The sequence below is a fragment of the Alexandromys fortis genome, unplaced genomic scaffold, assembly GCF_014885135.2.
Source record: "Alexandromys fortis isolate MF-2015 unplaced genomic scaffold, M_Fortis_MF-2015_v1.1 scaffold_35, whole genome shotgun sequence".
NCBI classification, from domain to species: Eukaryota; Metazoa; Chordata; class Mammalia; order Rodentia; family Cricetidae; genus Alexandromys; species Alexandromys fortis.
The window spans coordinates 4,765,482-4,790,062 of record NW_026067913.1 but is presented as its reverse complement, the minus strand read 5'-3'; the positions used below and the strand labels follow the sequence as shown (position 1 = coordinate 4,790,062).

The 24,581-nt window shown below is 48.0% G+C and overlaps 2 protein-coding genes across 3 annotated transcripts in view; one reads left to right on the top strand and one right to left on the bottom strand.

Moving 5' to 3' along the window:
• Nucleotides 1-691: 691 nt before the first annotated feature.
• Nucleotides 692-9,203, bottom strand: Foxa1 (forkhead box A1). Of its 2 annotated transcripts, none has more exons than XM_050138772.1 (3): nt 8,090-8,524; nt 4,502-5,798; nt 692-2,115 (listed from the first exon to the last, which is right to left on the bottom strand). In XM_050138772.1, exons 1-3 carry the CDS (start codon nt 8,159-8,161, stop codon nt 2,093-2,095), a joined length of 1,392 nt encoding a protein of 463 aa, XP_049994729.1. In that variant the 5' UTR covers nt 8,162-8,524; the 3' UTR covers nt 692-2,092. The 2 variants fall into 2 exon arrangements, with proteins under 2 accessions (XP_049994729.1, XP_049994728.1); XM_050138771.1 differs by lacking the exon at nt 692-2,115 and adding an exon at nt 9,186-9,203 and having other exon boundaries at nt 2,134-5,798; nt 8,090-8,441.
• Nucleotides 8,773-24,581, top strand: part of Ttc6 (tetratricopeptide repeat domain 6) — a 161,294-nt gene continuing 145,485 nt past the window's right edge. Inside the window, exons 1-5 of the mRNA XM_050138768.1 lie at nt 8,773-9,430; nt 16,678-17,268; nt 21,895-22,036; nt 23,016-23,087; nt 23,926-24,082. Coding sequence (XP_049994725.1) covers nt 24,053-24,082 — 30 coding nt within the window. The 5' untranslated portion in view covers nt 8,773-9,430; nt 16,678-17,268; nt 21,895-22,036; nt 23,016-23,087; nt 23,926-24,052. The remainder of the gene's footprint in view (nt 9,431-16,677; nt 17,269-21,894; nt 22,037-23,015; nt 23,088-23,925; nt 24,083-24,581) is intronic.

Here is a 24,581-nt window from a genome sequence, read left to right as displayed (position 1 = left end):
GTAATTTTTATACCTAAACTTAAGCATATTTTGATTACCTTTTTAGGTCAGGGTGGCTTATAATAATCTCTTTGTGCACCCAATTATCTGGAATCAAGAGGGCATTCTCTTAGCTGCATTTAGTTGCAAAACACAGCCACAATTCAGTTAATTTTAAAGACAATTTAAAAACTTTACTAAATACATACTACATAATTTAAGCAATTTTATTTTTCAATGAGTTTTCCCCTCTTGACATATTGAAGTGTCACATTAAAATACATTATAGCTAAATGTTCTATGATATTGCTGCTAAATCAACAGAAAACCAATTGATCTTGAGGAAAGGTTAATTAATTTGGGCTACAGGTCTCCCACTTTCATCTGCAATGAAAAGAATTTCTATTGATCACGGCAGGTTTCTTTTTTTTGTAAAGAAACTTAATAAGCATTTTCATGGAACTGAGATCAATATTTTAAATGACAAAACAACAGAATTTTATAATTTTAGCATTCTTAGAATGCGCTCTTGTAGTGGCTCATTCAAAACGGTAAACTCAAGAAAAAATGCTTAGCAGTTTCGATAAAATCCGCCTTCTGAAAAAGGAAAGCAGAAGTTAAGAACTTTACTAGCATGCGTTTGTTTCGCTTATTATTTCCCGTTCGTCTATTCTGCAGGGCGGAGAGCCACGAAGGGACAACAGAAACTGAATTTTATCTTTGAGATTTAAGGTGGTCTCCGCCGATCTCCCAGAAATCGGCTTGAACTGCCGTCTGCTTGGGAACGCCTCAGAGTTATTTAGTTTTCCTAAATAGGCCTTTTTTTTTTTTAATTTATCTTGTGTTCCTTTTGTTTTGTTTTGTTTTTTTGAATCGCGTTTAAAACGGTTTGAGAGTTGAGCTTCCAAACATAAGGTGGAAAGTAATCATGAGCGCCATGCGCGCTCTCCCCAAAAGCTTTTCTGTGTGACTGTTTGCTCCGCGGCGTGGTAGAGGGATCAGAGGGCCCCTGGAGCTTTCCACTTGGGTCAGTTGGAAGTTTTTTCCCTCTTTGCTGCCCCCGCTTCCGGCCCCTCCCCCACCCCGAGCAAAATTCCTAAAATCTCATCTCTGCACCCTGTGCGTCCCCTTTCTGGCCAAGGGAGCATCGGTGAAGAAATCAGGGACCCGGGGACCAAAGCCAGACAGAGGCGGAGATGGAGGCTGCCGGGGTCGCTTGCAGGCGGTGCTCTCGGGAGGGTCCCTGCGCGCCCTTGGAAGCACAGATGTTTTCTTCCTGGCCCCGGCGCTGCACCCTGGTCGGCGATCCGGCGTTTGTGTGTCCGGGTTTCCGAGGAAGGGATTACGCAGCGGGAGTGGCTCGGCCAGGCTGGCCGCGGGGTGGGCCAGAGACCCGGCGCCCGGCCTCCTTTGTTGACTTTTAGGTCTGTGGCTCAACAGAAGATTTATTCGCTAGGAGGGGAAAATGCCCAAACAATAAGAACTAACTGCATTTGTCACCTCGGGATGCTTGCGCGGTTCGCTCTGCCCCCTCTTCCCCAGCAACCATCTGTCCTGGGCCCCCAGCCCGCGTGCGTCTCGAGGCGCGCGTCGTCCCGAGGTGGCAGAGAGCATAGTCGCAGAACCCGGCGAGAAACCCTCGGGACCCGAGCACGGCCCTCAGGAGCCTGTGAGCTAAGCTGGAGCTGCGGCTCTCGCTTCCCGCATCCCGCATCCCCCGTCACTGAAGAGGCCTGGACCACAGGCACCCGGTTCCCACAAACCCAGAAAACTCTGTGCGGAGCGTAAAGGAGCAAGAACTAAGGCCGACACAAAGCTGGAGGAGGAAGGGTCTGCACAAAAATCAAACCTCCTCTCAGGGCCGCATGAGAAATGCACAGGCCGAAGATGACACATTTATTTTACATGAGAGTTTGAATGTGCCCGCGTTTGTTTACCCGTTACCTGTGTAACTGTTGAGATCGAAAGCCCTTTCGTCGTTGGGGTATGCTTGTTGGTCCTTTAGAGGACTTCGAATTAAGTTCTGAAATTACTCACGCCAGCAACTTCTCTTCCCTCCTCCTTTCATTACTGGCAGAAAGCGGAGCAGGGATTTCTGGATTTTTCTCAAGTGCTACGCGGCACCCCTTCTCTCATCTAGGGAGGTAATTACGCGATAATTAAGCGACTGGCACGGCTCTTTTTATCTTGTCTGTGCCGTGGAGTGCTGCGATCAAAGTAAAGACTGCCCAAGTTCAAGCCCTGGAGAGGATGGAGTTCACACACAAGGGCTCTGGCAGGCCAGCCTCGACTCGGGCTGGTGCTGCTGTTATTGTTGGTGTCAATCCGAACAAGCCTTACAAAGAAATAGGTGGACTGGAAAGTGAGCCTACTATCAAAGGAGATTAATGATTTTGTGATCTCAAGCCACTATGGGGGGGGGGGTGAAGTTGCATTTCAAAGCTTCTTACAAGACAAACAAATCATCAGGTTTAAGTTCTTAGAAACAATATTTCAAAAATATCTTCACAAAACACAAAACAGCAGCTACCCTGAAACACTCACAAAGCTTCCCCCGCAGGAATGAATTAACTGCCCTCCTCCCCACCCTCCAAACCGACCATGATAGGCTAAGTTTTGTTTCTCCTTTAATTGGAGGGTTCAGAGTCTCCGGTAGATAACTTAATTTTAACAGCCACAGCTGCTATTTTCTTCTCATTCAAAAACCCCTCGAATTAGAAAAAATAGAGAATTAATAATTTGATTTCAAACGAGGAAAAAAAAACACCCTAAAAAGAGACATCGAAAGCTTAAAAACCCCATGTCCCACCCCCACATAAAAACTAAAGTAAACATTACTGAGAATAAGAAATTTTAAAAATATCAGTTCTTGGAATAAAGTAGGAATAAAGTAAATAAAGTAGATAAAGTAGGTTGTCTGCCTACTTTAATTGAATTTCTTTCACTACATTTTACTCGTTACACATTCGCTTAAGCTGTAGATGAAACCATTTTTATTTATATTAAATACAAGAATCTGAAAAATATCCTATTCAGAAGATCTATTTTGGATTTAAATTAAAGATCTATTTTGGACTTTAAGTGAAGGAAAATGACAGAAATTCTTTGTTGTTAACATCTGATTTATTTAAATTCCTTAACTGCAAATGATCGGGAACATATTCCACAGATTAAAATCTTGTATTATTTTAGTTACTTAAATCAAAGTATCTTCATTACAATCACATTGATAAAAATTAACATTTTTAAATTTGTAATTTTAACCATCATTTAAAGCAATCTCAGCTGTAAAGGAACGGGAGAAAACATGCAATAAATTAACATTGAGGAGGCGAAGAGGAATCAGAGTGGAACCCGCTTGTCTAAGGACTAACACCGCGTCCAGCTGTGGAAAGTGCGTTAACACTGGATGAAGGGAGCGTGTGACTGGCAAGAACTAAAATGGCCACAACGGGGACTTTGGAACGTGGGACACGATTTTGCAATGTGTCTCTTATAACTTCTCTCTCCTCAATAATATACTTCCTTTTTTTTTCCCTGCGGGGTATCCTTTAAATGGTATACATACACAAAAGCTAATTTTATACATGTGACCTCAGAATGAGATGGCCATGGCACTCTGCAGAGCAAGGAGCAGAGTTAGGAGGGAATTGGTTCGGGGCGGGGGGGGGGTCATGTGCGGGTAGAGAAGACAAACGAGCGTGGAGGGGATCCTTGTAACTTGGTCAGGCAATTTCTGAAAATGTTGCGCGTCTAATACCTACATATTACCTCTACATGTTATGCAAAAGTGGACGAGGTCTTCGTGTGTGAGTGTGACTAAGTCCACAGACAATATATATATATGTGTATTTCATTGAAAGGCATCCGCTATCTGAATGCATGGGGAATGTAAGCTGAAAACAAACGGCTCTCACGTATGTAACCTGTTTATACCTTACCGTGGCATCATGGCAGGTACTGCCTTTCTGTACTCTCAAGAGCCCTTACTGTCTGTTCCTTTCTTTACTGAGTTAAGAGTATTGCCACAGACCTGTAAACTCTTGTGATGGGCCTAGGTAAGGAGGGGCAGCAACAACAACAAACAACAAAAAAAGCACAAACAAATAGTTTACAGACTTGACCATTTTCTTTTTTAAATAAGCCCTGCACAGACTAGGATGTGCCCACGGGGGGAAAGACTGAACGGGGACGAGGGCAAGGAAGGAGGAAGATTTTCTTTATATACATTTATGGATCATTATTAATCTTCGCAGGAAAAAAAATGTTGATATGGAGTTGGTTGTATTTGTAATAATACACACAACAAGTGTTGAATACAATAATAAAAGTAACAGTCCTTTGCACTGAGGAAAATTGTGCATGAAAAATAAAGAGTTGGGATTTTTGTTATGTGGTTGGTTTTCGTGTTGTGTGGTTACGTTTGCCGTTGGTTTTTCTCTCCTGCTACCAGGTTGGTCATGCAGACAAACCCCCAGTCCTGGGAGCTAGGAAGTATTTAGCACGGGTCTGGAATACACACCTTGGTAGTAGGCCGGCTCCAGTGCTGAGGGCTCGATGGGGCTCCTTGCGGCCACTGAGGCGCTGCCAAGGGGCAGACTGGCGGGCAAGGTGGTACCATAGGGAGAGTACTGCAGCGCCTGCTCATACGCCTTGAAGTCCAGCTTGTGCTGCTGCTCCGAGGAGGACATGAGGTTGTTGATGGAGAAAGGGTGGTTAAATGAGTAGTGGGGGTCCCCTTTCAGGTGCAGCTGCGATTCGTGGGGTGCCAGGCCGTGCGCCGGGTGAGACGGGGGTACAGATGCCAGCGCCCCTGGCCCGGAGCTTATGGGGGGCGCCGAGGAAGAGGCTGGGGACTTCAACTCCGAAGCGCCCCCTGTCGCCGTGGCCCCGCTGTGGTCCAGAGTCTGGGGGCTGGCGGCGGGCCCGGGGGCCGGCGCGCCCTCTAGCTGACCAGCCTTTCCGTGCACACCCCGGTGAAGGGGCGACTCGGCGGGGTTACCTGCGCCGGAGGGGTCCTTACGGCTTTCGGGGCCACCCTTGGAGCCGCCGCCCCCGCTCCCGCCTCCGGCCCCCGGCTGCTTCTCACACTTGAAGCGCTTTTGACGGCGCAAATAGCAGCCGTTCTCGAACATGTTGCCGGAGTCCGGGTGCAGCGTCCAGTAGGAGCCCTTGCCCGGCTTGTCCGGGGACCGTGCCACCTTGACGAAACAGTCGTTGAAAGACAGCGAGTGGCGGATGGAGTTCTGCCAGCGCTGCTGGTTTTGACGGTAATAGGGGAAGAGGTCCATGATCCACTGGTAGATCTCACTCAGCGTGAGCATCTTACTGGGCGCCTGCTGGATGGCCATGGTGATGAGCGAGATGTAGGAGTAAGGCGGCTTGGCGTGCGGGTAGCTGCGCTTGAACGTCTTGGCGTCGCCACCGCCCCCGGCGCGGCTGCGGCCTAGGTTGGACGGCGCGTACGCCATGGGGCTCATGCACGGGTTCATGGCGGCTGCGTAGGGGCCCAGGCCGTTCATAGAGGCCGCGGGTTGCGCGCCCATGGAGCCCATGCCTCCCGGGCTCAGCGCTGCACCCATGGCCGTGACGCCAGCCGCCGTCATGCTGTTCATGGCGCCTGCAGAGCCCCCGGGCATGCCGGCCACAGCACCGGGACTCAAGCCGGCTCCTAGGCCCGGGTTGGCGTAGGACATGTTGAAGGAAGCCGGTGTCATGTTGCCGCTCGTGGTCATGGTGTTCATGGTCATGTAGGTGTTCATGGAGTTCATGGAGCCCAGGCCGGAGTTCATATTGCTGACAGGGACAGAGGAGTAGGCCTGGAGCGGAGACAGCGAGTGGAAGAGGCCCCGAAGGGCGGAGTTAGTAGTGTGCCCAGGAGTTTGGCTGGCCAGCGGCGAGCCCCAGGGCGAGCGAACAGCGTTTCTGCAAAGCTCAGGAACTCCCCAGCCTGGGCAAACTGTTGGGTACCCTTCCCTGGCCAAGCAAAGATGGCTTACAGGGCAGGGGGGACATCCTAGCGCTGCAGGCAGGAAAGATTAGCGCTCACAGAAAATATGTCCCCGGGAAGATGCATAATCGCCTTACATGCCTGGAACAGGGGCTGGTTTCTAGGGGTCCCCCCTCGTTTTCATCCACGGCAGGCTGTACCCATGTAGCCACCCCAGATCAGCCTGGACAAACTGCCTTTGGGCCAAATCCGTTTTGAAACACCGAAAAGAGAATTTAAGTCTGAGCCTCTGCTTCTCCACTTCACCCCTAAGGTGATATAGGTTCCACACAGGCCTGCTGGGTGATCAGCTTGGCACCAGTTAGGCCACCACCCTGCTGAGGTCTGGCAGGCGCCTCTGGCCGCAGAACAGTAGGCATTGTGTTGGCTGCCTTAAACTCTCACCCATAGAGTCAATCGCCTATATGCCCGAAAGATCCCCCGTCCCAATTACTCATCTCCCCCAAACTGGCTTTGTCTCAAGGGTTGGTGCCAAAAGATGGCTTTCTGTTATTATACTTAGAAGTAACGCTTTCCACCTACTTGTCACAGAGGCAATATTCTAAAAGAAGAAAACACACCAGCTAAATAAAATCCCGAGAAAAAAAATAAATTAAAAATAAAAACAACACGGAGCGTACATTTATCTTAAAGCGACTAAACGCACAGCTCTGCAAGCTATTAACAAACCCTGAGTCAATTCTGTTACCTGTTTGCAATCCTCTGACAACTGAAAAAATGGTAACACAATTACACACACACACACACACACACACTAACTGATAGCTGCTCCTTTTACCAAAGCCTGGCCTTTGAAACTCCATGAGTAGTTTGGAATAATTTAAAATTCCCAAGCCAAACTCTACTTACTTTCTCTCAGCGCTATTCTGCTTCCTAATTCTCGGCTTTGAGATGTAAGAAAACTCTTTCCGTAGGGATCTGATCTTCTCTGGTGGGCCGAGATGACTGTGTCAAAATTAAACCCCTGAAAATGGCCTGAGCTCCTATTAAAACCACCAGCAAGCGGAATCCTCACTTGTAGCAATCCAGAGAATAGCTAGGTGGTTAGGAAATACAGAGCCCCCGACATATAGCTGCTTATCTGGTAATCTAACTGACAATATTGATGTCCTTAAATGTATGTTCATCAGCAAATGTAACCCCATCTGAAAACATAAGAGATGGATAGACCTAAATATGAAGACCCAAAAAAAGGTATCCTTCCCAAATAAACACAGAGACGAATGAATCAATTGACATGAAGGTATTTTCAGATTCTGTGCTTTTCTGTACAGATCTTAAAGTAGTTTTTACTTTGGGGTTTATTATTTAGTCCTCTCCCCAAGATCGCACGAGGCTTTCTCAGGAAGAGCTTCCTTTCAATAACGGTAATTAAACTTTTGAAGGAAATCGGCAGCTGTTTCTAGAAAAGTACTTTTAATAGGTAGCGGCCATGCCTGTACCTGATTTTCCTTGCAATGCTTTTGTGCACAATGTAAAATAAACCCCGTGAACATGCCACCAAGGGGACAATGAAGAGAAACAGGTTCTTGGCCCTGAGTTCTGGAAAATTATTCGATTCGCACTAGCGCCACCCAGCGGTTCTAGAGAGAAACGGTCACATTTTCTACAAACTGGGCTTTTGAAGAGTAAGTTTTATAAAATTTAAAAATCCTTCATTATGAGGAAATCCAACTTCCGCGGCAGATCATTTTTATCCAAAGGCTTTGGCGAATTAAGTGGCGGGACCGAGAGGCCGCCCAGTGAGCGAACACCAACTCTCCGAGTTGCTTTTTAACTCCCGGCCAGAGCCCGCCGGCCACCCCGCGGCTCCCGGGGCTAGGCTCCTGCTCCCGCTTTCCGCAGGGCAAAGGCAAGTGCTTGCCGGAGCGGGTGTTTTCAAAGCCCAGAGTTTCCTAAAACTCTCTTCTCGCTTCAAGCGCCAGGACCCACCGGGCAGCGGGCTGGCAGAGAAGCCGAGAGGGGGCCACAGTGGGAGCGGCGCCTCGGGCGAGCCGCCCCCAGCCCGCTCGCCCGCCCCAGTCCCCGCAGGCGCCCACCTCGCCGGGGTCTCCCCGGACACCGACTCTAGGGACGCCCCGCCGCCTCCCCGCCTCTCACCTCCTGCGTGTCCGCGTAGTAGCTGTTCCAGTCGCTGCTCTCATGCCCTTCCATCTTCACAGTCCCTAACATCCTGGAGTCACCCTGCCCGGCGCAACCATCCAACCCTGTGCGGAGCGACGGGCGGGTGCGCTGCGCGCGGCAGCGGGGGAGGGGCGCGGGGCCGCGGCGGTCACCAGAGCGCTCGAGGGCCCAGCGCCACCCCAGCGAAGAGGAAGCCGGTCGCTGCGGGGCGCGGCGTGCGCGGCGGAGGCGGTGGCGGTGGCACGGCGGGAGGGGGCAGCGCCGGGGACGGGAGGCGGCCGCGCTGCGCGGCGCCCGGCAGCGCCTCCGCGGGAAGTGAGCGGGCGGCCTGTGCGAAGCGAGTGCAGTTGAGCTGATGTGGATCTTACGTCGCTGGAGTGCCCACCTCCTCGTCCTCTCCCCATTTGTCCGCCGCACAAAGACGCTCGCACCTACAAAGCCCGAAGTGCACCTGCGAGGCGGCCGCCCGCCAGTCCAGCCGCCGCGCCTCCCGCCCCGCCGCGCCAGCGCCGCACGCCCCCCGCGCCCCTCCCGCCAGCCCCCTTCCCCCCCAAACCTGGCCCCCACTTTGTTTACAAAGCAGTGTAATTGGTTTAAACCCCGAGGCTAGGGAAAGAGGAAAATGGGGCGGGTGTGTGTGTGACCCCCTTTGGAAAAGGAAAAAAAGAAAAATAGGCGGTGCCTGGAGGACAGGCCAGGGCTTTAGACCAGAGCTGTGCTGCGGGAGAAGGACCGGGGCGGTGGCGTCAGAGCCCCAGCGCAGGGACCGTGCTCGCTGAATGACCCCGAGTTCCCTCCCGGAGGCGCTCACTACCTTATGGACCTGTCTGCTACTGGTTCTTGGTCCCTCGTCTTTTTTGCTCCTCCACCCCGATTCTAGGATTCTAGACCCAAAGTTCTACCCTGGGAGACCGACCACCCCCACTTCCCGGGCTTTGGGCTTGTAAAGGGGAAAAGCCCCACTTTTGCCTCGTCACTAGAAACCCAGTCATCTGAGTCAGTCGAGCAGGTGACGTTAGGCCGACCTGGGCTCCTGGCTAGCAGAACGGAGGCGCTGCCACGAAACTCGTACCTGCGGCTAAGAGCAGGTGAGTCACAGCACCGTTTTATATTTTTATGACATAACTTTTTTTTCTTTCCGCCTCAGTCCACTCCACTCCCCTTGTCATCTGCAGCGATCAGAAAGAGGAAGAAACGGAGAGCAGATGTTTGTGTGATAGGGCCTGCCTCTCTCTCTGCCGGGCTCCTCCTCCAACCCCCCTTCTGCAGCCTCCGGGACCGAGCTGGAGGCGACCGTCTGGTTTCTGATAGAGAAAGGTCAGTGGGAGGGGACATCTCCCTAAACACCGGCACAAACTGGGAGCACAGGGCTTGGGTGCTGGAACGCGTTTGCCACGCTAAACGAGGTGCCAGCCTGAGTCAGTCCACAGTAGTGCCCGGTTTCTAACCTGGAGGAGAGGGGCTAGGATCTCAGGCTTTCAAAAGATCCCGGACGACTGTGGGAAATTCTCCCCCACACAAAGTTCTTGCCTCCTTCCAGTTCTTCCTAGGTAGTGGCTTGTCCTCTTGTCATGCGGAAAGAGGCTAATCAAAAAGAATCGGCTGGGTAGACAGAGTTTGTGATAGGTTCAGAGAAGGTGCCTACTTCTGAGTGACTGACTGCATATGTCTGTGAACATGTCTAACTACCGAGTGCGTTTCTAAGTGAGTGTGACCGGTGGCCCTGCGTGTGTTGCGCCAGGCTGTAGATTTACGACATTTCCTTTAGAAGAGCTATAAAGTAAACGCTAAAGTGACCAAGATACTAAAATATTCTTGTTTTGCCAAGTCTTTTTAAGGCCATTAATCTCATTTGAAGGAATGCGTTTTTACTTGTCTTCCAAATAGATTCCCCCCCCCATCACCCCGTGCTTTGTTCTTTTAAATCTTTCTTCCTTGAAATCTGGCAAGAGAATCACCTTAAATCCTTGAACCAAACAAATCTTTTAAATCAGCAGGGGAGCAGAGAAGGTGAAGATGTGTAGTTAAGGAAATAAGAAAGATAAAAGCGTTGGATTACAATTCCTTCTGTGAACAAAAAGTGTGTGTGTGTGTGTGTGTGTGTAGACATGATATTGTAAGCAAAGGAATGAATGCAATCACATCTACCTAGAACTCAGCAGAGCAGACAACCCTCTCCTTCTGTAGCCTGCTCTTGTGACTAGAAGTCACTCCCCTCAGTTGTGTAAATGTACCTGTGGGTGTGTGCCAGAAGCTAATTCTTATGTGCAAAGTTCCCACCAACAGCAGGATCCGTTTCATTGGTAAAACACACGGATGCTTAGCTTCCTCAGTCTGGTCCTGGGGACTTTCAGGGCCAAGAAGCTTCCTTGTTCCTTCGTGGTTGATTCTCTGATGCCCTTCTTGGCTTTTCTACAACACCTAGCATGACTTGGACATTTCCTGTGGGAAGTAACAACTTAGTAATAGCTTTATATAGTGCATCAAAAGCTGATGACTTGGGGGATGGCCTGTCATGTGGAAGGGGGTTGATTAAAATATCACAGGTTCTTTCAGTCTGTTTCCCAAATCTACTAGGCCCCCCTTTTCAAGTTTACCTAACAGGAGAAAGGGGCTATTCAAAGTGTGAAACCACAGTAAAATTTCTCACAAGCATCTTCAGAATCCAAGACTGGTGGTACGGAATGGATTCTGGCGGGTTTAAAGCCTGGATCCTGGCGTTCTAGGGTCGGTGGCCCAATTCCTGCAAACAGCTGCCTCCTGTATGTATAGTCTCTCAACATCACTGGGCTAGACTGGATTGAACTGGAGAAGGCGGTAGGTGGCCAGGATTCAGTTTACCATCTGAAGCCACGGAGAAGGAAAAGCCATAGTTGGATGACTTCTCTGCCTTTCCAGACGCCTAACAAATTCAGTTGGTGAAGTTTTAGTGTACCAAGCAGCCAGTTTCCCTCAGGTTTAAAAGTGAAACGGTAGGGTCACTTCTTTCCAAGTCTTTGATACCTGCCCCCCCCCCCCCACACACACACTTATGGGGAGGGCGGGAGAGAGAGTGGAGGCAGGCTGACTTGTCTTCTCTTCAGTTGCTGGCATTCGGATTCCAAGTCCAAGCCTCCCAAACCTTGCTTATTCCTAAGATCTTCCACACGTGGGCCCTTACACCATAGCAAAAATGGGCAATTAAACCTGCCTTTAGCTCTGGGCCACGGAGCGAACTCACAAGAAATGAGCTGGGGGGACTGACTCTTCTGCAATGCCCCAAGAAGGAACTTGCCAGAGCGAGGACCATAGGCCACAGACTAAGGTGCCCCAGGTAGCCCAAAGCAGTAAACTGAGGAAGCCAGGGCAGCCAGGAAGGTGGCCTTCCTTGTTACTTCAGTCTGTTTAAGCCCTTGGGGCCTGCTCAATGACAAGGTCCCCTGACCAACTCGTCTGCTTTAGCCTACCCTTCCCAGATTGACCTGGCCTTTCCCACAGCTATTCTATGGGATGAAAGGAGGAAAAAGACCGTAGGACCCTGTCTTGGTACCAGCTGGTGCCCTTGATGCTCCAGTGTGGCTGAACTGAGAGGTGGGCGGAGTGTAGGACCTTGAGCGGGGACCTCCTCTGTGGTGCTACCGCTGAAGTCTCTTGAGGACTCCCCCTCTGGGTCTCTCTAGTCTGCCCCGTTTTCCGCTGGCCCTACCTCTCATCTCAGGACTCTCGCCAGGTCAAGAATGCAGTGGCCTCGGCCAAGCTCGGTGCAGGTGCCGGTGCCGGGTGGTCCGAGTTCCTCCGCAGCCCCCCCCCCCCACCAGATAAGAAGCTTAAGTCCTTCTCCTGTCCGTGTGTGTGTGTGTGTGTGTGTGTGTGTGTGTGTGTGTAGGGGGGCGGGGAATTAGTCTCGAAGTCTAATTCTAAAGGCCAGGGTCTTTAACTGGGTTCAAAGTCGACTTCGACCCAGCAGGCTACACTGGAAGCATCCCTTGGTACTTGTTTGTGCTTTGCCCTGAGGGTTTGAGGTGCGCATGGCTGGGGAGGTCGCCTGGAGCCTTCAGCAGCCAGCCCTGGTCTCCCGTGGCCAGGCAGCCCTGGCCAGCGGTCTTCACTACTACCCAAACCAGGGTAAGCTCAGGGCAAGCACTGGGGGGGGGGGGGGGGTTGGGGGTGGCTGTTCTATCACTGCTTCTTTCCCTTTTTTTTTTTTCTGCCCCCACGCGTTCCTTTTTACTCTTTCTTTTGCCATTAAATCCTCATTAAGGAATCAGTTCACGGCGAGCTAGACATCCAGTCTCCAGTCGGTGGGAGTCCTGGGGCCACTTGACAGGCCTTGTCTGGCCAGTGCTATAACCAGATCCTTTACTGCTCTGGGCTGCAAACCTGTCCAGGTGTGCCTTTGCACTACACGTACGCATATTCAGGGCCTTCGCTTATTTTGCTGAAAATAAATACAGGCATTGAGTTCGTCGGTTCTATTGCTCCTTGGGTTCTCTTGCTCCTTGAGTTGCCGCCAGGTTTCAGAAAGTCCCCAGAGTCCGTGATCCAGGCTTGTACGCAGCCGGATGTCTAAGCCGGAGCTGCTCCCCACCTGGCCTCGCCCGCGGGCGACAAAACCGTCACTCTGGCCGTGAGAGAGTTTCACCTTGCCAAGATCAACTCCTATTTTCATGTATTCAAATGAGAAATGTTGGGAAGGAACACTTGCCTCTCGGGGCAATCCACAGCCTTGCAAGGAAAAGTTAAGTGTCCCACAGTCCTTGAAAAAATGGTACCTCCATCCCTCCAGGAGCTTTCCTGGTTCCTCTCCGGAACCTCCCATCCCCCACCCTTCCCACCGCGGGCACACCTGAATCTCCACGGACCTGTTGCGATACTCCTCGTCAAAGTTAGCTACTACTCTTTCATACCCATCAGCTGAGTTAGTTGGAAGATCTGTTCAGTCCCAGTCAGTCCCTTCTTCCTAAGCCAGCCCCTCAGGTGAGGGGTGAGTGGGGCACACTGGCCTTGGGTGTTTCTCTAACTTAAAAGAGAGAGAGAGAGAGAGAGAGAGAGAGAGAGAGAGAGAGAGAGAGAGAGAGAGAGAGAGAGAGAGGGAAAGAAAAGGGAAGGAGAGAGAGAGAGAGAGAGAGAGAGAGAGAGAGAGAGAGAGAGAGAGAGAGAGGCTTCTAAAGGAAGGATGGGGAGTGCTTGTTTCCCATAAAGAGTTAGAAAGTCAAGTTTTTCCATGTGATACGAACTGAAGGAGGAAGGGTCAGCGTATCCTATTGTGTACCACAGACGGGGTAGAGAGCTTTGAGATACCAACGTTTCCCACCTGTGCCCAGGTGCGCAACAACTTGGGGGAGGCTTGGTTCAGGCTTGACCCTTCACAGGACAAATGCCCACCCTAACAGGAAGGAGTCACGGAAGCAGAAGGCTCTGAAAAGACAATGAATTTCATCTTTTGTGTCGAGGGTAGCAGCTTTAACCATAATCCTTTCCCAAGGGCAAAAAGTAGCCAGGTATCTAGCTTCCTCATGCCTGCCCTGCATCCCCGTCAATCCACGGGAGTCCCACACTTTCCACACACCCAGGAGCTTTCTCACATCCCCTTAGTCCCCTCTGGTGGTTTAATTTTGCTTATTCAAATGTGATTAGCCTCACATTTACATAGTTCTATATAACGGATGATTTTGAGACAATTAAATGAATCATATCCTATATTTACAAAAACAATAAAGAACCTGTCATTTGCCCATTGTATTTGTGTCCTGATCCCCGCCCCTCTGATTTCGAGACCAAATTACTGACGTGATTAGGGGAGGTTATATAATTTTTTTTTCGTCAAAAATTGAAATTTGATTGGTGGGCAGTTTGAGGCAGCTGCTTCTACTCCTTCCAGTAGCTATACTGCAGCTGTTGATCACGACAGGGGCACAGTTATTTGTAACTTTAAACTCCTTCTTTGGCTTATGGGTCACAGAGCAAAACGTAGCTCATCTTGCAACAGGCTTGTTTCTAACCAGAGGAGTATAGGAAGAGGTGTCCCGGGAGCCATTTGCTTGGGTGGCATCCTTAGGGAGAGGAGCAGGGCCTTGGAGGACTTGCTGAGTGGTGTGATTTGGGCCCTATGGTGTTCCTGGATCAGAATAAGGACACTCTGGCCACAGTTGGGCATCATGGGTGTTAGTGAGCCCTAAGCAGCTCCCAGAATGAGAACTTTACAGACTTTATCTAACCGAGCTTTGTCCTTTAAGCTCCAAGTCTTGCTTTAGAGTCCGACTATGTTCTCAGCATTCCTGTACAACAAATGCCCCTCCCCGCGGCCCACCCAACCCCATTCTCATTTATTTGCTTCTGTCAGTGGTCTAGTGATCCCAGGAGGCAGGAATTACTAGCATCCTCGTCCTCCTTCCTTAAGTAGAGTCTAAAGCAGAATTGACTAGCCCTGAAGTTGGCCTGACTGGCTTCAGGCAGGGAGAGGTTCCCCAATTTAGACAAGGGATCCAGAATGGTCAGGAGGAGGGAGATCCTCAGACTTCTAGCTTAGAATCTCTTGGATCTGCTCTCCCTGGGTCTCAAAATAAACCACCAGGCAACATCAAATTGAAACACTCCCCTTTCTCAGCTCTCTGGACATGGACAGAATCATACCCACCTAGTGCTGATATAGGTTGGTCACTGAACTAAGCAAGTTTGTCACCTTTGCTCACTGTGAGAACGCAGGGACAGCAGCACATATCAATGGAAAATATTGATTAAAAGTTAACCCCATCAATTTCCCATCAAGCAAAACGTTTTACTCAGAGCATTACAGGAAATGTCGGGTTTTTAAATAATGTGTTTAAACTAGCAAATAAATAAAGCCGAGCCCACGCAGTGAGGAGGAAAAATCTGGGTACAGAGTCCTGAGCTACCCTGGGTGTAGAGTGCTTACTGCTTGCTGGGTTCCACCCTGCCTTAGCTGCTCCCTGGGGCGCCAGGGCTGCCCAGCAAGGGTTTGCTCAGTGACAGTCACCTTCATTTCCTACTTCTCAGTGGGCCTTGGCAGAGGGAGCACGAATTACCAGAGTTGGCCTCTACTATCCCTCCACCTGTAGAATGCAAAGAACCGTCTCCTAATGACTTCTCTTAAAGAAACACCAACCTAAAACCTGAGGTGTGTTTCAACGTACCAACCAGAGAGTCTGCAAGTTAATTTTTCCTCCCCAAATTTTATTTGCCATGGAAGTAGGCTTTTGGAGAGTCATTATGAGAAGAAGTAGGCCTGTCTCCTCTTCTGGACTCCTCTGAGGATGCTGAGATCCTCCCAGCCACATCTGGTGCTCTGTGTCCCTCCGTCCCCACCAGGCATCTTGTGTTTCATGCTGCGAAGTCAAAGGAGAGTTCCTTGAAACTTAGATAGAGTCTCTATCTAAGTTTTGCACTGGGAGATAGGATCCAGCAGGTCTGATGTAAATTTGTGTTCCCAAATGCTTTGAAGGTGCAGTGGGTTGGGGATTGCACTGCCCCTACCACACTCCCCTCCTCTCATCAAGCCAAAAAATACCTTCTATTGTGAATCTTGGTTCCCCTCTCTGACCTCCCCATGACCACCCCCAACACCCCCTGCCAAGAGAAGTGGTTTCAATAAATAAAGCCCAGTGAAGGGGTTGAAGGTCAGTTTACACTGCAGCTGGGGCTTCTAAAACCGCTGCAGGTGCTGGAAAGGGGATAAAGCTGGTCACTCTCCTGAGAGACCAGGGAAGAACTGAGGACAGAGGCCACTCAGACTGAGTCTGAGGGGCATGTGTGAGAAGTGCATTCCCGATCTGAGCACCCACTGACTTTCTCAAGTCTACAGGAATGCAGACAGGTGCTAGGGCAGTGCTTTCCCGCTCCACATGGGGATCTTGGCCACAGTGCCTGGGTTAGGCAGTATTTGGTGGGGAATAAAGCCTGAGGGACTGGAGTGACAGACCGGTTCCAGTTCCAGGAAGGAGGAGGCCAAAAGACCCCTGTGAGCTTGGGAGGGGTCAACCGTCCCAATAGTAGGGGTGGAGTGGAGTTTCTAGGAAACCATCTCCACGGAAAGGGAAGGCTCTGAAAGTATTGGTACCTGAAGCTTTCCTTCCTTCCTGCTGAATATTCAGCTTTGTAGTCTCTGTTTCTTGGTAAATTCTGGGCAAAATGCTTCCTGCTTTCTGTTGTCCCTATCTTTAAAGTTGATCATTGCAGCAAGAGAGAGTTCAAGGGTTGGGATCAAACGTGAATTCTGATGTAGATTCTGCAAAAGGCTGGCTCCTTCTGAGCCTCGTTTTCCACAAAATTGGTATATTAGAGTTCCTCTCATACCAGCTGACAGCAGGGCACACTGGCCACAAAAGATAGGGAGAGGGCTTCACACAGGTCCAGGGCCATAGGCAGGATGGGATGCTGGACTGTGAGGCAGATCACGTAGGCTTACCAGCTTAGTGTACCTCTCCTTCTCCTTCCAAGGATTCTGCTTATGGTGACCAGTCTAGACTGTCTCTGCTGGCCACCCCAGTGGCATTCTTGAGTAGGAACAGGGCAGACGGTCCTGGGTGTCTCCTGAATCTTATTTTGAACTCTCTCTCTCTCTCAAGTTGCCAGGGACCTTCTTGGGGAACGAGGTTGAAGACATGATGGAAAATAATGCATCTCCTACTCTGGTGTGCAGAACCCAAGTCGGCAAGTGGAACACATTTCCTCTTCCCTCCACTCCCTTTCAGAAAGGGGAAGCTACTTCTCAAGAGCCATGCTCTAGCTGCCCTGGGTTCCAAAGATCCTTGTTCCAGTCCAGGGTCAATGAGAGATGTAGAGAGTGTCCTATGATTCCCTCCTGTGCTCTCAGGATCCCATGGGCCGTTGTAAGTCCTGGAGAAAGCCTATTTGGGGTTGCGATTCAGGGGGCATCCCTAAAGGAGAAGAGGGCTAATGGAAGAGAAGCCAAGTTGGGCCTAGTGAGGGTTTCCCTGGTATCTAAATTTAGGGAAAGCCCAGATGATGATGGAGGTGGGTCTTGTATCTTATCTGTTGCTTTGATTGGTTAATAATAAAGAAACTGCCTCGGCCCTCATAGGACAGAAAATTAGGTAGGTGGAGTAGACAGAAGAGAATGCTGGGAAAAAGAAGCTTAGTGAAGGAGTCGCCATGATTCTCCCGCTCCAGACAGACGCAGGTTAAGATCCTCCCTGGTAAGCCAGCTCGTGGACTACACAGAATATTAGAAATGGGTTAGAACAATATGTAAGAGCTAGCCAATAAGAAGCTGGAACTAGCCGGGCCAGGCAGTGTTTGAAAGAATACAGTTTCCGTGTAATTATTTCGGGCATAAGCTAGCCATGCGGGCGGCCAGGTGCCGGGGACTCAGCCCCGCCACTCCTAGTTAAACAAGATGAGAACGCCATTGATTAGTTTCTGTTACTTTTACCTCATTCTCTTTCCCTTACTGTGGGCAGAGTTAGAAGGAACCATTTACTATTCATCTAGAGAAGCATCACTTAGATATCTTCTAAAATCCCCCAAACCCAAGGTGTCATTATAGCAAGGTATCTTTATTTGCTGTCTGTAAGACTGTTTGATTTAAATTCCCGTTAAAAAAGGTTTCTTTCTAGGAACGTAAGTCCATCTGAAATGAAGCAGGAACACTGGACTCGTGGTGGATCTGTCAAACACTAAAGATTATAAATATTACCTTGTGTGTACAAAAGGCTTAGTGGGGTCCTAAAGCTTAATTAAGAAAAACAATACAGTGTGTGTAAAGACAAATCACAAGAGGGTTTCCTCAGGCATAGACTCATCTGCTGGGTGAAGACTCATGAATGATTCACCCCTCCTACTGAGGGAATTTGGATGGTCTGGAGTTCAGTTGTGGGTGGAGGGGCTCTCATGAATAATGTCACACAAATTTCAGGCAGTGCTTGGGTGGGCTAAGAGGGCTCTGAGCTCTGTGTGCAGGCTCTCATAAGTTTTTGACATCTGCCTCACTGAGTAATCAGAATGGGGACAGATAAAATATTTCCATCACCGGAGAACAGAGAAAACAGCACATCTTCAAAGTTTATGAATTTTTCTTGGGTTGGCCTTGGGGGAGGTGGGTACAAGAGTGGGCTGGGACCCAGAAGTCTCAGGCGGTGATCTCTGGCTAAATGCAGCTTCTGTTTTTACAGCTTAGTCGGGGAGAGCTGTTAGTTTTTCTAAGCACAAACCGGGCATTCGTTCTCTAAGCTCAGTGTTTAGGCTACAAAGCCGGTACAACTGTCTTACATACCTACCTTCAGAAAAAGAATGGTTCTGACCTCAAACTCAGCAAAATCTTCAGTGCATTGCCACGCTTGGAACCCATCTAAGCAAAGCCCTTTGGAGGGCTGAAATGTAAGAGGAATGCTAAATGTCAGCCCCTACCTCCAAGAAAAATAAATCCATAATTCTCAGCCAAGTACACCTGCCTATTTGTATCTTTTCTTTTCAATGGGTCGCTTTACTCCAAGTTTTCTTTCTGCCCCGTGTCTGCTATTTTTATCTTACCTAAGAACACTGAAATCAGACCAGGCGCCAGACTTCTGAGACACCCTGGGGAAGGTGGCTGGCTTCCTGAGGTCTGTTCCTGAACTCTCCAAGTGTAGTTAGAACCACCTCAGAGTTCAGGGCTGGGGAAAAACTGGCAGAGGAGGTCACCACAGGGTGAGAGTGGGGACCAGTGCTGCTGGAGAAGGCTGGAAGGAGCTAATGCTGGTGCAGATTGTACGGAGGGAAATTGCCACACAACATATACATTCCTATGGGGTAGTACAGTACAGAAAACATTTGGGCAAAGATTCTTCGGGCTGTTACCCTCAGGAAGCTGACCTCAATGGCTGATGCTGTGTAGCTTCCCTGACTTTTAGGCTCCCAGATGGACTTGGCTGATCTAGGGCAATGGTACAGAAATTTAAGAAAAGAGGGCAGAGTGAGAGGTAAGAGTTCCTGTCTCTGCCTTTCCTGGTCACATCTGTGGCTTCAAGTCCTCTCCCTACTGGGCAGCCTCTCTTGCTCTTTAGCTCTCTCCAGAGTTTAGGTGATACCTGTTTAGTGTTTTTAGATACCAATCACCTTCTCAATTCCACCCACAGTGGTGTGAATAATTGTTTGAATTCTTTCTCTTTACCCCCACCCAACTCCTTTTTCTTTCAAGCAGGCCATTGTTCCCTCTGGAGATCTGAGGGGAGAGAAGAACCAGTCTTCAGCTATTTCCTGTGTCGTCCTTTTAATATTGTAACTCATCATGAAGTTTCACCGCGTTTCTTTTTGGCGTTCTGAGGTGGAGGGGCAGGCATGAGGGTTACTAGGATGGCTGTGCTCTTGAAGGCAAGGCTACCTCTAGGCTTAGCATCAGAGCAAATTTGGAGGTAATCTGCTTTATACTCATCCCTTTAGTTTGGTGAAATGTATTTGATATCATTGCTAAGCCAGTTACTGTCCAAACCAAATATTAATACTATCCAAGATTGTGTTGACCTTGACTGAACTGACCTTGCTGTAAAACAAGGACTGAGACTTTTGCAAAGTTGTATTAGTGTAACCAGACCATGAACGAAGCCCAGCTTATAGGAGATGCTCATTTACATGTTGAGAAAGACCTAGCATCTTTGGTTTCTTCATTTCCACAATATTTAGTCCTATCTAGAGTTCAACATCTCTTCAGTCCTGTGACTTGATGACTATTCAGTATTAACTAATACTAGGTTGGTGATGTTATCTGGGTGTGACCATTAACGAAAATTCTGTGTACTTGACACCATACTAGACATTAAGGATACTAAATTTTAAAGCATTTGTATTTATTTTACTTCATGTGTGTGATTATTTGCCTGTACATATGCATATGCACCATGTGCAGCCTTGCACCCACAGGAGTCAGAAGACATCAAAACCTGGAGCTACGAATGGTTGTGAACCAGTATGTGGGTAATGGGAACCTAACGCTGGCCTTTGGAAAGAACAAGTGCTCTTAGCTGCCGAGTCATCATTCTAGCCCAACGATATTAAATTTAAGGCAACATTTTTGCTTACTAATGATTAAAACAATGCACCATAGCAACCATGGTGGCTCACAGCTTTAGACCCATGGAGGGCTATAGCTAACAGAAAGACTGAGATAGGAGGCTTACTTGAGATTATGAGTTGAGTTCAAAGCAGCCTGGGGAATTAACAAGAGTCTATCCGAAAAATAAACAACAAACCAAAAAAAAGCTTCAATATTTAAAATTTTTGTATGTCTCTACTTTGACAAAGGTCATAAAATGAAATATCTGGGTTAGAAGATACTTAAGTAGTTAGGACTTCACGGTAAGTCATCCCCTGACATCTAGCAGGGTGCTGATAAAAATCTCTGGGTGATCCTGTTCTCTTACACACCCTGCATTGCTGTGGGACAATGATCCTTTATCTTGTCACTTGTATTATTTTTAATAAAATGCTGATTGGCCAGTAGCCAGGAAGGAAGTATAGGCGGGGCAACAAGAATTCTGGGAAGAGGGAAGTTTTAGTCTGCTGTCATCATCCAGACACAGAGCAAGCAAGATGTGACTGCCTCACCAAAAAATGTACCAAGCCACATGGCTAACACAGACAAGAATTATGGGCTAATATAAGTTATAAGAGTTAATAAGAAGCCTGAGATACTAGGTCAATCAGTTTATAATCGATATAGACCTCTGTGTGATTTCATTGGGACTTAACGACTGCAGGAACTGGGCCCAACAGAAACCTTGGTCAACAGTGTGCTTAAAAATATCAATGTCCTGGAACCAGGACAGGCACCAAAGCTACAGAGAAACCTTGTCTCAAACTAAAAAAGTCAATGCCACAATGTCATAACAGACAAAGAAACACAGGGAAAAGATTCCAGATTAGAAGAGGCTAAAGAGACATAAAAATTAAAAGTAACCTCTGTTAGACAGCAGATTTAGAGACTGTTTACCAGTAGTAAAGGGTGGTCCCAACAAAATTAAAACCTTGCCATGATGCAAACTTCTTAGTCACTAAAAAAACTGATCTGAACAAAAACTTTTCTAAAATTCCCTTGCCAACTGAAGATGTATTTTAAGGAATTATTTTTACCAAACAGTGACATTTCCTTTTGAGTTGTGTTTGTAAAGACCAAAGGAGGAGATTCCCAAGACAATTCTATGGCTTCAAGTGTAGACAATAAACAAAATGTAATAGAGCATCTTCTTTGAAGCTCCTAAAGTTAAGGGGGGAAATGTCCCGGGAATCAGGTTAAAAACCCACTGACAGTGAACATAGTCTGTGGAATCTCTTCGATGCCCAGTGAAAGTACAACAGGAGACAGAAATATTAACCTCAGAAACTGACTCGCTACAGCAGCAAAAGCCTTTTTGGGAAGACACCTTCAGTGAAGATACGCTATCAACAGCAGGTGTGTGTTGGGGGTGCTGTTACTCAGGTCTGGGTCCTACAGCAGGTGGGTTGAGGGTGCTGTTACTCAGGTTAGGATCTGGGTCCTATAGCAGCTGNATCCATGGGGCTGGAGAGATGGCTCAGAGGTTAAGAGCATTGCCTGCTCTTCCAAAGGTCCTGAGTTCAATTCCCAGCAACCACATGGTGGCTCACAATGAGGTCTGGTGCCCTCTTCTGGCCAGCAGGCATACACACAGACAGAATATTGTATACATAATAAATAAATAAGTATTTTAAAAAAATATTTCATCCACTTTCATTTTTGTGCAGAATATGAAGTAAAGACGTAACTCCATTTTCCAAATCTTTGTACCATTGGGCAGACTCTGATTATGAAAAACTTTGAATTCTGCCTATAGGACTGGATTTGGACATCATCCAATTGTGACCCTTTGGAAGTATGGACACTATGATGTTCCATTGATGCCACCATGACTTCCTGTGTATGAACCAGATGTGGTTCCAAAAGCAGACAGCAGAAGAACTAACAGGCAGACACTGGTGAGTTGCAAGGGTTGGTTTATGTCATAGAATTCTAGTGCTTGCTTGAGTAATTTTATTCTGCTCTTCTGAATCAAATTCCCTCTCTTTAAGATAATCCCACAATAATTAGCATTTTGGTATGAAGCACTGTAGAATGAATATGAAATGGCTTTGGACTTTAGATCAATAACTGACATCTTTGTGGTGGTTTAAATGAGAATGGTCCCCAAAGGCTCATATAATTGGATGCTTAGTCCCTACTTGGTGGAATTGTTTTGGAAAGGATTAGGAGGTGTGTCCTTGTTGGAGGAGGTGTGTCCTTGTTGGAGGAGGTGTGTCCTTGTTGGAGGAGGTGTGCCCCTGGAAATGAACTTTGAGGTTTCAAAAGCCAGTTGCTTGTTCTCTCTCTCTCTCTCTCTCTCTCTCTCTCTCTCTCTCTCTTTCTCCTTCTCCCTCTCTCCCTTTTTTCCTCTCTTCCTCTCTCCCTTTCCCTCACTTCCTCCCACTCTCCTCTCTCTTTGCCTCTAACTTGTGGATAAGATATAAGCTCTCAGCTATTGCTTCAGTGACATGTCTGCTTGCTTGTTCTCATTCTCCCCACCATGATAATCATGGACTCACCCTGACACTGCAAGCAAGCTTCCAGTTAAATGCTTTCTTTTATAAGTTGCCTTGATCATGGTACCTCTTCACAGCAATGTAAAAGTAACTAAGACTAAATAACTAACCCTCTACCTTCCTATTTTTTCTTTTGGTAAAAACAGATCTAGAATGGTAGAGGTTTCTAGCATAGGATCAGCGAGGGGCTACCAGTGAAACTTTTGTTTTATTGAGCACCAACGTCTCACTTATTAAATGAAAATAATAGTCCTTAGTGCATGTATTGTATTTTCATATGGAATGAGTACCTGAATACTTTGGAGGTTTGGAAGCTGAGACCTTAAGCACAGAAAAGTAATTTACTGTTGTCCTAATAAATCTTCTTCCATGCTTACAGCGAAGCTGTCCTCATGGAGCATCCACAGGGCATTTGGAGTCATGTGACCAATGCAAGGAAACCTCAGAGATGGTGAGCCCTTTTCTGCAGAATGCTTTTCACCTGTGAGCATTCAAGAATCGTTTTTTTTTTTTTGAATGTATTATGTGAGGGACTGAACAAACCTGCAAGGTAAAATTATTATCTCCTTCTTTCCCTCCCCCAACATAATATTTTATCAATTATGTGGGAATTTCATACAATGCATCCCCAAAATACCTGCTTCCCAGGTATTTATTTGAGATCTCTTTCCTTCTCCCAAGATGTCTTAGTTGGGGTTTCTATTGCTGTGATGAGACACCATGGCCAAAGCAACTTGGGGAAGAAAGGCTTTGTTTTTGTTTACTCTTCCACATCACTGTTCATTATGGAGAGGAAGGAAGTCAGGATAGGAACTCAGAACAGGGCAGGAACCTGGAGGCAGGAGCTGATGCAGAGGCCATGAAGGGTGTTTATTTGTAATATATAAACCGAGTGTATAATATATAAAGTGAGTCTGCGAGTGCCAATATTTTCTGCTGTTCTGGGATTATAATACGACAGATGCATATATGCTGATCTCCCGAGATGATAGACTCAGGCAACATGGGCCCCTCTGTATCTAGTTTCTTTGACCAACATTGCAGGAGTGAGAGATTGCTGTGTTGCTGTTCCCAAAAGCAGAGCTTGAATCATTTCCCTTGGTATAAGGTGCTGTGTTTTATGGCTACACATTTTGCAAATTTTGTTTTTGATGAACGTTTGGATTGCTTTCAATTTTTAGCCATATAGACAAAATGGCTAGGTTTTACAGTTTGTACTCTGTAAGCGTTTCTTGCTGTTACTAACAGAGTTGCTGGATATCAAGTATGTGTATTTTCAACTTTAATAGATAAGGCCACTTGTTGCTTCGTGGATCACATGAGGAAAACTGGATATTGCAAATTTAAGATTATTCTGTGAGTTCCAGAAACTTAGGTCCCAGGCCTCAGAGTTTACATCTCTTTAGAGTTGGGCTCATGGTGGGCGACATGGCAGCTCATTGGCAGGTAACATAGACTCCTTTCAAAACAAATGGTATGTGTCTGAGGCCAACATCGGTCTTTTATTTTTTTTTTCATTTTTTTTTATTTTATTGAGAATAAGAAAAAAAAAGTTTCCGCCTCCTCCCAGCCTCCCATTTCCCTCCCCCTCCCCCACTCTTCTCCCCCTCCTCCTCTCTTCTCCCCCTCCCCCCACTCCTCTCCCCCTCCCTCTCCTATCCAAAGAGCAGTCATGGTTCCCTGCCCTGTGGAAAGTCCAAGGTCCTCCCCCCTCCCTCCATGTCTAGGAAGGTGAACATCCAAACTGGCTAGGCTCCCACCAAGCCAGAACATGAAGTAGGATCAAAACCCCTTGCCATTGACCTTGGCTTCTCATCAGTCCTCATTGTTCACCATGATCAGAGAGTCCGGTTTTATCCCATGCTGTTCCCGTCACAGTCCAGCTGGCTTTGGTGAGCTCCCAATAGATCAGCCCCACTGTCTCAGTGGGTGGGTGCACCCCCCG